The sequence below is a fragment of the Coturnix japonica genome, chromosome 4, assembly GCF_054131305.1.
Source record: "Coturnix japonica strain WE chromosome 4, WE-NBRP24, whole genome shotgun sequence".
Classification (NCBI taxonomy): Eukaryota; Metazoa; Chordata; class Aves; order Galliformes; family Phasianidae; genus Coturnix; species Coturnix japonica.
The window spans coordinates 83431939-83444472 of NC_140666.1; the positions used below are offsets into that span (position 1 = coordinate 83431939).

At 37.8% G+C, this 12534-nt stretch overlaps 1 protein-coding gene across 4 annotated transcripts in view; it reads left to right on the forward strand.

The window, feature by feature from the left end:
* The window catches only part of ZFYVE28 (zinc finger FYVE-type containing 28), a 121097-nt gene that overhangs the window by 80659 nt on the left and 27904 nt on the right, over nucleotides 1–12534 (forward strand). For all 4 annotated transcript variants that reach the window (XM_015862851.3, XM_015862849.3, XM_015862850.3 and 1 more), the window contains exons 5-8: nucleotides 99–188; nucleotides 731–820; nucleotides 3177–3278; nucleotides 6820–8181. In XM_015862851.3, coding sequence (XP_015718337.2) covers nucleotides 99–188; nucleotides 731–820; nucleotides 3177–3278; nucleotides 6820–8181 — 1644 coding nt within the window. The remainder of the gene's footprint in view (nucleotides 1–98; nucleotides 189–730; nucleotides 821–3176; nucleotides 3279–6819; nucleotides 8182–12534) is intronic.

The window sequence follows — 12534 nt, forward strand, 5'->3', positions numbered from 1 at the left end:
TTTCTACAGTGATTTGGCCTATATTTGTAAATAAATATGGTCTGAATTGGTAAATCGTGTAAACAAGTTGTACACTGACTATTTTGTAATCTTCATAGTTATGTGTCTGCTATGGTACCGGTGAAGTCTCCAAAAGAATATTATGTACAGCAAGAAGTAATCGTACTGTTTTGTGAAACTGTGGAAAGGTAAGCAATTCAATTAATTGCTAGATTTTCATTTCAGAGCTTCATAGCACTGCTGCATTGGGCTTTCAATCTAAACCTTTGTAGAAATGCCCTACCACTATCCTTTAAGAAGCGTCATAAAAGTATATCTTATATCTGGCCTTATATAACTCCTTTTAGTTATGTTTGTAAGCATAGTGTGTTTTGTGTTTTGTTTTGACCTAAAGGATTTTAGTACATTTTAATTGAAATGAAAGGAAATACTTCCTGTTTTTTTAGAAACATTTTGCTTGCAAGCCCATAACCACCAGTATTTTCCAGTAACAAATGAAAGCATTCATAAAATAGTGAATAAGAAGAGAAAGCGGAGTAAGAATTATTTTGGTTTTGGTTAACCTTAAGAGCTTTAAATGTTGAAATTTTTTTTCTTATATTATTTTTTACAGTGGAGACTGCAGCACTCATTCGGGTTTACTTCACATTATTTTCAGGGTTTTTTTCTTGTTGAAATGGTTTCTCTGTGAGTCTAAGCTCTTACTAAATCAATTTATTCTTCTGCTTAGAGCCTTAAGGCTTGGATACCTCACTCAAGATATGATTGATGACTATGAACCAGCTTTAATGTTTACTATCCCAAGATTAGCCATCGTATGGTAAGTAATTCTGTTAACTATTTTGCTCCATTTCTGTTCACTTACAAAATGATTTCAAAATTAGAAAACTTGGCTCAGAATTTTGACATATTTTCTTTCACCTGAATTTTCTTGCATTTTCTAACAGAAAAAGAGGATTTTTATTTAAGAAGAGTCATTGCCAGTTTATTGTAGAAGGTCAATAGCAAAAAGAAAGAGAGGAAGAGGTGGGCTGTAGAAAGCAGGGCTCTAGAACTACTGGTTGATCATCCTCCAGAAAACAAGTAGTAATTGAGTGATGAACCACAAACATCAGAATGTAGAATGTCTTACTGTCAAAAAATGATCTTTTTGAAAGCAGATATTCTGTCACTCAGAAATAATGTAGCTTAAGGATACAAGATCTGTAAAACAATCATACTTATTATTGTGTATTTTTGTTAATTAGTCAAGATCTGATAGAAACTGTCATAACAAGCTGAGTACATTGTAAACACGGAGTCTGTTTAAATCTCTTGCAAGGAAAGTATTAGTAAGTATAAACTGTTGTATGAATTTGTACCCTGTATTGACCATTCCAACAACTGAATTAAAAGAGATTTTTTGCTTCTCACAGTTTTATCAGGATTGATCAGGTCAAATGCATTTTTCTTAATGAGTGTTCCTGATCTAATAAGACAGCAGTTTATGTGGAGTAAAGCCAGTACATTTTAAATATTTTACCACTGGGAATGTTTTAAAGTTAGCTAATAAAAGCAGTATAGGAGTAGTATAGTAGTGGTAGGGAAATAAGAAGCCCCAAATCCTGAGTGTAGTATTCTTCTGGAATTCAGCAGTTTTTATTTCATTCCACAGTAGTTTCAAGCTTTGATTTAGAATTCTTTCAAAGGTACCAAATAGAGACCTTTTCACAATCATTCTTGGTAGCGCTGTAGCCCTTTTCTATTTCTTATATTTTCTTATTTCTTCTTTGAATTAAGCTCTAAAGAAAGTGAAGGGAACGTAGGAACTGATGAAAGAGTGATGTTTTGTCTGCTTGAAGTTCAGCAGAAGCAGTCTCTGGCTTTTCTACTCAGAAAGAAGTGACATTCAGGCAGAACGTTACTACATGAGTCAGTGATAACTGTGTTGTTTTGTGTCAGTCTCCTTGTTGAAGCTCATAAAGTTTAAAATAAAAATAAAAAAAAAGCATGTATCCTTGGTAACAGGATGATTTAAGGTACGCACATACACACACAAAACGTGCAAAAGAAGCAAATGGCTTCTTGCTCCCCCCTCCCCGCTCCTGCCCTCAGAGCACCAGCCCCCAGAAGGAGATTCATCAAGTTCAGTAGTCAGATTTCTTGAACTTTCTGTTACCTTGACAACTCTGAATTTTTCGATGGCCATCTTCCAGCCTGATGGGAGACTACAGTACTATCCTGGTACCAGGGCATGAGCCAGACTCATGTCTGTTTATAAACAGAAGACAAAGAGCAGTATTTGTCAAATGGTAAACAGAGTGGAAGTGGTCTTTATTTTCCTTTTCTTTTCATTTTTTAAAAATACTTTACTGGGATTTGTCTTACTTAAGCTAAGAGCATTGCTGCTGTATCTTAGAAAGCTTTAGGTGGCTGTGCAAGGTGCTCGCTAGTGAGCAGAAGACACCAGGACCTGAAAAGATAGGAAAATTGGGCAGGGAGGAACCTGATGAGATTTAAAAGGAGCAAGTGTTGAGTCTTGCACCTGTGGGGGGAATAATCTCGTGCGTCAGTACAGGTTGGGGGTTGACCTGCTGGAGAGGAGCCCTATGGAGGAGGACCCGGGGGTCCTATTAGACAACAGGTTGGTCATTAGCCAGCAGTGTGTCTTGGTGGCCAAGGCCAGTGATATCCTGGGGTGCATTAAAAGCAGTGTGACCAGCAGATCAAGGGAGGTTATGCTCCCCTCTTCTTGGCCACGGTGAGGCCACATTTAGACTACTGTGCCCAGTTCTGCACTCCCCAGTTCAAAAAAGGTTGGGATCTCCTAGAAGGTTATACTTAGAGACAGATTCTCCCCCAGCGTACCTAATAATCAGTTTCTTGGTTTATTCATTAATTTATTTTTTTTCTGGTTCGTCTACAACAGTGAATTAAAATTATGTACTTTCTCTCGGGCTTCCATTGCTCTTTCTCCCATGCTTTAGAGAAGCATCGGTTGGAGGGAGGAGAAACTTTCTCCTGCTTCTTTAAGTAACATTTAATTCTAATACAGGACAAGATAACAGTATGAAAATTCAGTAACTTGAATGTAGTTCTAATATTTATGTATGGTTTCGTTTTTGATTCCTCAGCCATCAGTTTCTCTGTGTGATTAAGTTTTCATTTTTGTCTATTTGTGCATGTCTGAACTGCAGTGGCCTTGTAGTCTACTCCGAGGGACCATTAAACTTGGACCACAAGCCAGAAGATATGTCTGAACTCTTTAGACCTTTTCACACACTGTTAAGAAAAATAAGGCAAGTAACAAACAGTGGTTGCAACTGCTGCTTTTCTGCAGTGGAAATCAGTAAAAATCAGTATGCATAAATGACTGCAGAAGTGTTTGTTTGCTAAGTGAACACTAAGATAGATGCTCCTCTCACCTGCCTCATGTACCCATGAAGTATCGAACTTGTGTTTCAGTTACCAGGAGTTTTCTGAACATTTCCTTTCCTTCCTATTTTCTTTTCCCTGAGTATCACTTTACTACATTTCACCTTTTCCCTGTGTTGGGTTGATGCCTGAAATATTAAAGTTGCAGTTTATTTTGGGAGATCCTGTTTCTAATTAGCGTCAGTGTTTCTGTTTAACGAGGCTTATTATATTTTCTCTGTATGTTATGATGTAATGCTCAGGTCGTTCTTAATCTAATAGAAGTGACTATAAATTTTCATATTTTGGATCTGTTTTTACAGGATGTATCATTTTATATGTACCTCTTTTCACAGTGTTCCAGTCTTGGTAACCATTGGAGGAGTGGTTTTTTTTGGCTCTATTCAAGTATAAAGGGCATTAAAATAGTAGCCTTTAAAGCAGTGTGTTCTCTCAACCCATGGACCCTGCTATTTTCTTATAATTGGTATTTGTTTACCAACTGCAAATTTTATTTCCATGGATCTTGAGTTACCGTGGCTGTTTTTCTTTCCCGTGTCCAACTTTCACTTCTGTGTCTCCGTTTTTGTCTGTCATGATAGTGGTTTGATGTAAGAAGAATTTTCATGGGGACTGGGCTTCTTTAGATTGATCTCCTAGTGAGGAACGTATTTCTGAAGTTAGTTTTTATAAATATCCACATCACTGGCTGTCTAAAGCCGAAAGTATTTAAAAACAAATACACTTCTTAAGATCCATACTTTGTTCTTACTCCTTACAATGGGGAAAATGAAAACTAGTGAAGCCAGCTTACTGCTTAGCCCGTTTGATTTTCAGTTACTCTGGACTTTATTCATGGGTTGAAAAGACACAAGTAACATCCTTGTCTGTTCAATATCTATAAATTTCATTGCATGCTTTCAAAAATGAAACAACTCTTGTCAGGTTCATTTTTGGAAAAAGGGATTCTGGTGTTCCAAGATGTACATATATAATTTATTATTTCAAATGGCCATTAAGAAATGTGATTTTGGTGTTCCTGTCAACTATTTGCAAAATGCTTTTGGTGAGGTAGCATTTATTAGGACGTTGGAAAAAAATGAACTTTTTTCTTAGTGGCAGTCTCTTGTTTGAAGAAATCATAGTCATAGAATCACATAGATTCTTAGAGTTCTTAGTGTTGTAAGTACTTTATTTATGTACTGGTCAATAGATGTTTGTCTCAGCCAATTTTTTGTGCCTGTCAGCACTGAAAATAGTAGAGGTTGTTATTTGTGGAGACCCTCTGAGCAGAAGTATTAAGGGTTTTTGTTTAGGTTTGGTGAAGCTGAGCAGTATATGGTCAGTTTGCTTATTTTCATGTATGCAAGGTCCTTGTGTTGATTTTGATTTTAGACATAAAAAATCAGCATTCTATTTTATCTATCTACTAGTACGTATGTAGTAGGGTATATACTATATGTTTGACATTTGAACCATTTCTGCCAAACCACTTCAGTCAGCCTTAGAAGTACACCAAACATATAATCTGGTATATACATGTATATTTAATTTAGATGCCTATGACTGAACATTCTTGAGATAAAATATTACCTATGCTGTATGTGCATTTGTGACTGCTAGGTGGTGATTTTTGGATGTTGACAAATCAGGGATTTTGCAGTACTCCTTAGATCTACCCTCTTTTCTGAGCCCCCTGCTTGCCTGGTGCATGGTTGTGGATCTCTTACAGCTGATGGCAGGGTCCCTATGGATTGCAGTGGTGTGCAGTCAAGCAGACTGAAGATTAAATGGTGCAGAATCAGGGGATCCTACCATTTTACATACACTGAAATCTTTCCACATGCTCTAGAAATCAAATATTGTATACCTGCTGTCAGTGTGTTAAAGAGTGAAAAAGGAAAAATGTGTTAGTTTGGTCCTTTTCAACCCAGGGCAGTCTATGATTCTGTGATTCCAAGATGGTTGTGTTTAAAATTTGGAGCTGATTTCAAGACTTTTATAGTAAGGGAGCACTGTGATGTTTGTTATTTATCAGTGTCACTTTCTCAGTGGTGCTGTGTTGAAGCCGATCTGCTGGTGCCGCTGTGCTGAGCCTGGCTTACTGCAGCAGAAGCAGGAGGATGTAAATTGCATTTCCATACCTCCATCATGTCTTTCAGTGACAACCCCATAAATGGAGGGCTGTTTGTGTTTGTTCAGAGTATGGACTGAGTCATAGGCTGGCAATTGTAACATTGATGCTGCCTTCTGAAAACAGCATAAAGTGCCAGTCAGAACAGGAGCAGAGTCCATGAAGGAGGCAGATGTATGAGATCCCTGCACCTGGGTTGGGTGGCCCTGTCCTCTGCTCATCTGGTCGTCCTTGAGTGAACATATGGCCTCAATCTTTGAAGAAGTAATTTCTGCATCCTGGATATTGGCAGTAAAATACATTTATTGTTTTTGCAGTACATAGAGTAGATGTTACTACCAGCTTGTAATAGGCACAGTACATTTTAAGACCTTGTCTCATGGCTGAAGCCACTGTAAGAAAAATGTTCCTTGTATTTTCAAGGTTAGATTGCTTTGCTGTGATACCATGCTAATAAAAGGAGGTGAAACCCAACATGCACTTTTCTTAATTCGCTGTTTTCTAAAGCCTCAGTGAAAAGCACCAGAGCTGTCAGGATAGACTGCAGAAGCCCTCATTACATTTGTCTTGTGAGTAATGAAAGCAGAGGGAGAATTCTTCTTTTCATATGAGCACAGTACTTGCCTGTATCTACTGGCGAGTTACAGATGCTTCAACAGAAAGGAAATGAACCGTGGAAGTAGGTTCAGTTTAATTAAACTTTATGCTTGATAATGATATCTGCCATTTAGTTTTAAACTTCCAGTAGTGAGATTTACTATTTATTTTTGTGTAGTGGTTAACATTAATTCTGTTTCCAGTGGAAGATGTTTTAAATGTATAGGCATTTTAAACATGCTTTGTTCCTGATGTTGGCAATGAATCTTTCTTATTTACTATACAGTGTGTAACTTCTCATTTACTATTTAGTGACAATTGTTAATCAGAAGTTTGTCATCTTGCAAGGCAACCTGTATTTAAATTAACACGGTGAGTATAGGTTTTTTTTTTATGCAGGAAACTGAAGGAGAAGATCCATTTTTCTTTGATTTATTTTGGGGCTTCTTTGCAAGGATATAAATAATTTGCCACCCTGTATTTGCTTGAGTGTTCTCAAATTCAGGCACCAGCAGTCCCACGTGTTCTGAACATGAATGCAAAATGCTCCGTGAGTGATGCAGCTGAAAGCACTCTGTGCTCCCAAGTTCACTTTCTGGATTGCAGTACTGACAGTAAAAGCCTTTTTAAATTGTGTAACGTCGGTGCCTCCTGTGATTGCAATAGCAGTGCCACATCTGTTTCTTTGTTTTTAGGGATCTACTTCAGACATTAACTGAGGATGAACTGCACACGCTGGAGCGTAACCTTTGTATCTCTCAAGATGTGGATTTTCCAGTCAGAACAGATCCTGAAGTTCCCTCTGTCATTACACCAGGCATAACTGCGACTTTGCCAGCAACGGAGCTCTCAGCAAAAGCTGAGAACACGGAGGCTGAGCTGGCTTGTTCAATGCAATATGATGAACAGGAGCTGGAACAGCTGAATAGGATGGTACACAGAGTTGGAGATGAAATGTCTTCGCTGCTTTCCCCTCCAAGCATTTGTCAGTCTCCAGCTCACAGACCTAGCCTAAGAAATAGTTCCAGTGCAGAAGCTTCACCAACGAGACACCATCTTGACAATTTAACTGATGAGGAGGACAGAGTGTTTTTTATGGATGACCTAGATGGAGCGGGCGAGGCTCTTGCTGGGTTGGATTCAGTAAGTGATACATTTGCTTGGGTGAATAACCCTTGTCATAATTCAAAGCAGAACCTGCAATATAGAGACGCTCTGCTGTATGAGAACGGTCAGCAAACAGAGGAAACTTTGCTCTTAAAAGACGCAGAAAGTGATGTAAGCAATAATAACAATATTGAAGACAACAAGCAGATGTCTGGCATCTCAGTTCAAAATTCATGCAGCTGTTTAGAAGGTCCGGACTCACAGTTATACCTCAATGGTTGGGATGCTTATGCTGATGACGCAGAAATGGCGGAAATGATAGCTCACAGGACAGGGGGAATGAAAATATCTGCTACTGTGATATTCAATCCTAAATCTCCCTCTAGCTCAGAATCCCCAGTAACCCCTGAAGCAGCTATTAATTGTGTTCCTGGATCTACTAATCCATTAGCAAATGAGGAGGAGGATGAAACTCATAAACTCAGTATAGCTGCCACAAACTGTCTAATTAATTCCTGTGTGTGTTGTGGGAGCTGTGAAGACAGCAGGGAGGAGAGTGTGGAAGGTTTAAAGACTAAACGTTGTGCAGGAGGCGTTGTAAATGCTTCGTACACATTAGTGAAGTCTAAGGAAATGGACCATGTAGATAACCCGGACAATTCAGTCCCTGCACAGGAAACGTTAAAACCTGAAACGTCTGCTTTATTAGCAGAAAGAGACTTTGGCAGAGAAGAGCAAAATCTGCCTGTCTCCTCTAAGTGCCTGGCACATTCCTCAGGTTCACAGGTAGGAGCAGAAAATGGCTCTCAAGGAGAAGCAGAAAGCGCCTCAAGTCAGCAGAAAAGGTGGGAGAAGAGAAAACAACTGTGTGAGAGAAAAGTGGAGAATAACGAAGATGCTGGTAGTGAAAGGACAGCAAAGGAAGACACAAAGTCAAGATCTAGTTCAAGGTAAGACCAACTCGATGGTTTGGTAGTAAGATTTGCATATGATTAAATCCTTCTATCCTTGTTCTTTAGCGATCTGTGTGTAATTGTTGTTGATTTAAAATAAATTTGTGCTGAAGGATTACATTTTTAATACATAATGCAAGCAATTTTTGATAGTTTTTGAAAACAAATAGAGAACAGCTGAGTCGGAAACCAAGTAAACTAATTTTCCCATTTTAATGTAACAAAAGATGTACTGCCATTATACATTACCTGGATGACTGAATTTGTTGCATTCTGCTGTTTTGCAGGAAAAAGTGTCTTGCAGATACTAAAATGTTAAATTCAGCATCACTGCAGGGGATTAAATTGTGATTTAAATACATCCCAATTCTTAACTTCATTTAAGGAAACAGGGCTTATCTGATCAAGTTGCCTGTGGGCATGAGTGGATTTGTGAATACATTTGTTGAAGGAACTTAACAGTATGCAGACACAGCTTTTAAACTTTACCGTACCATTTCAACCCAAACTGGTAGAAGAATAGAGGTTAATAGATGCTAGATTAATGCTCAGTGCATTGTGTTAAATTAAGGAGCTTTATAACACTGAGAGACCATAGTATCTGTGAAAGAAAAAACAATGCTTCAACTCAGGTTTGATGAGATGTTGGGATCCTACATATGTTTGTAGAAAGCCAAACTTTTTTTTTCTGTTTTTATACTTATTTTTTGTTACTCTTTAGAGAATAACTTGTTTGTTAATGAATATTATCTTCAGTATCCCTGGATCATAATATCACAAAGCAGAGGGAAGAAATGAAATAAGTTACTGTTGACTTCCTTATTTCTGTGATAATTTTCCTTCTTTATACCTTGCTTTGTGAGCAGTGCAGTGGATGTATGGTACAGGATTTCACTCCTATTGTATGTGTACAGAGTTCAGGACATCTTGAACCATGAAGCATTACCACAGTATAATGCAGAAATAATCATTTAATAATGTTCCAATTGAATTATGAAATATTTTTCTGGCTGTGGAAATGGAATTAAGAGTTCTTTGAGCCAGAGCTGATTCCTCTTTACAGGTACAATACAACTTAGCATGCTTAAAACTCAACTTCTGAAAAGAAAACATTACTTTCCTCATTATTTCGAATGTTTGTGGTATCAGACTTTGCTACTGTGATCACAAATAGGGCTTCATAACTGAAATACAGTGTGGTCTTTATTTTAAGCAGTAATTGAGAAATCCCCTTGATTTTTAATGATTTTATGGCGCTTCAAATAGAATACTATTGTAAGCTTAACTACAGTGTCCTGATAAAATATGAATCACTCAATTTGTGTAATAATTCTTTTTCCTTGGGTAAGATATTAAGTGAAATTTGTGAGGGCAATTCTGTAAAAGATGGTAACAATATCGATCAGCTTCTTTGTAACTTCTCATGGTTTGTGTGTACAACAACTTCTTTTCCAAGTCCTCCTGCAGTCTGTGCCCTTTGGGACTTTGTAGAGCTCAGTCATGCTCTCCTGATATGGTCAGTCTTTGAGGCTGGGGTACTCACAGCCTGCTTGATCATTCTTTGTAGTGAAGTTGTCCCATAACTGTAATCTCTCTTCTTTTCTTTCTCTAAACCTTTTTCCATTATACTGTTTCCTTTTAGAGATCAGGGAATCAGAAGTACATATACTCAAGATATGGGCAAACCATGGATTTGTACAGGACCTCATCATTTTCTAAGGTTTTTCCAGCGATTCCTAATATTTGACATTGGATTTTTTGGGCTTATTGCTGAGTGGTGAGCTAATGGTTTTTGCAGTTGTCTGCCAGCTCCCAAACTCCCACTTGTGAACTTGGAGACCATCGGTCTTAGTGAAGCTTAAGTTCTTCTCCCAGTGTTTATCAGTCAAAGCTCCTGCCATTTTATTACCAGGTCTTTATGATCCTGACCTGTTCCTCAGTCTGCCCTTGTTCGAGTGCTGTTCAGATCTGCTTGCTCTCCCCATTTCTGCAGGACATAATATGAAAACAAAACTGCCCAAATGACCTCCTGCTCTTTTGAGAAGTGCTCATTTAACAGCTCCTCCCACCTTATGGCCGAGAATTATTTATCCATTTGGGGACCTTTCCTCTTTTACTGTAGCCCCTTAATTATGGTTTGTGTTTTCACCATTGCCTCTTTCACTGTTCCTTTATTGATTACAGCTAATTCCCTCTTCATTATGGAGACTGGAATGCCTCTATTACTAGTTGGTAAGCAGCATTCCATTTTCCTGAAGTGGGGAAATGAAATGAAAGGAGTTTTGATGGTAGATTGCTGCTTCTTTACTGAAAACTATTCTGATGTAACCCCTTCAGTGTATCCTGTGGGACATGGCGGTGCTGAGGGGGTCTATGAAGGGCATTAGCTTAAAAAATTGTGTGCATGTGTTGGTCCTTAGTTTTCAAATACATGTTTGCCTATTTATATACTGGGTTCTTGCCTCTGAATCACTAGTCGTGTTATCAGGAAGAGAGAGAAAACACAACTTTGTGAACCTTTTCTTACTTATGATGCCTGAGTGGTGACTAATCACTGCTTTCCAATGGTATTTTTAATTTGGAAGATCCTATTAGACTTCTGTGACTGCTCCCTATTGCAGGGTTGTGAATGCCAACTTAACCAAAGGGGAAATGTTTGAGACAGAGGATAATTCTCAGAATGATGGACCCATTAGCTAGAACAATAAGCAAGCTAATATACATGGAATAGCTGCAGGGCATGCTCGTTCATCACATTGATAAATGTATTTACTTTCTAGTTACTGTAACTCAGAAACTAGGAAAAGAAAATTTTCTTTCCCTTGTCTGAATCAGGCAGCTATCAAATGTGTTCACTGGGACATAAACTGCTTCCTTTAGTAAATCTGTTCTTATTCAGCACAATATGACATTATTAGTATAATTTCAATGATCCTGTCAGGTTTACTGTAATTAATCCTTTAAGTCTGAAATGCCTTTTATTTCTTGATCTAGCATCAATGTTCAGGGCAGTTGAAGGTAAAGATTAAACACTTTTCTGCTTAAGATCCAGGCAGTGGCGTGTCTTTACTGCTTTGGATCCTCTGCTCCATTATTTGTCTGCACAAAGAACACAGAGTTTTTGGCAGAAGGATTTATGCTATACAAATATGAGAGACACTGGCAAAAATGTCATCGGTATCTGATGTGCTGCAGGTTTCTAAACACTCATTCTGTCAGCATTTTCTCCCTCCTTTTTCTGATGGAAGAATGTACAAAGACTGAGTATTGTCTTAATTTTGTTTTTATTTTGGTGTTTTGGAAGTTTCTGGGTTTCTGGTTTTTTTTCAGCATTGATTTGTCCTTGTCAAACTTATATCTACAGATACAATAGGAAGTCATACTGACATGCTGTGGTGGTGTGGTTGTGCATCTGGCTTGAACATTTGGTTCTGTGGCATATTCAGTTTTCTATGTACTGACCCATAACAATTTGTACTTAAAAGATTCCTAAACACAGTTCCTCTCCTTTCCTCTGTATGCCTGTTACATCTAACTTAAATCATACTTTTTTTTTGCCATTTTCTGTGACCTTAACATTATCTGATGAGCGTATTGCTTATAATGAAGCCTTTTACAGTGCAGCTGAGACTTGGCAAAAGGAGCTGAGATTGGTGTTGAGGAGAACATCCTATCTGCATTCATTCTGCAAGTTCTAAGTGTATCCATTGGCTGCAAGATACTGACACTGTTCACATTTCTTTGCGAAGGCATAAAAAATAGCATAGCTTTGCCATATGCTTTTGCAGTGTAAGGAGGAAGAATGAGACATCCTCCTCCAGAAGAGCACGTTTTGCCATTTACTGACCTGTATTATAATTCTTCAACAAGATTAAGAATTTAATTTTCTCCTTCTTGATATTCAAGATGTCCCATTACTTTCCTTTCCACTTCTGCAGTCTAAAAACTGTAAAACTAGAATGTATTTAACATATTTACTTCCTCAGCACGTTAGAATGGCTTTGTGAAAAGACGAACACTTGTTTTGTGCAGTAGGTGTCCTGGTTTTGGTGTTTTGTTTTGTTCACTCTAGCAACATATGACGTGCTCACATTTTCATTAGGCAAACTTTTAAGATACTACAAATATTCCACCACTGTTAATGGATGGAAAGCAATTCTTTGGATTTGGAGGCTGGCTAGCATTTACTTCAAAAAAAATGATAGTAATAATTTAACAATCCTTATTAGCTTTCCTTCTTTATAGCATTTGATTTTGTAAGTGGCTCCTCTATCAAAACTAGATTGATAGAGCAATACAGAATAATTCGATTAAGCGTAATAAATTCTTGTCTTCCCTATAATATTCCTA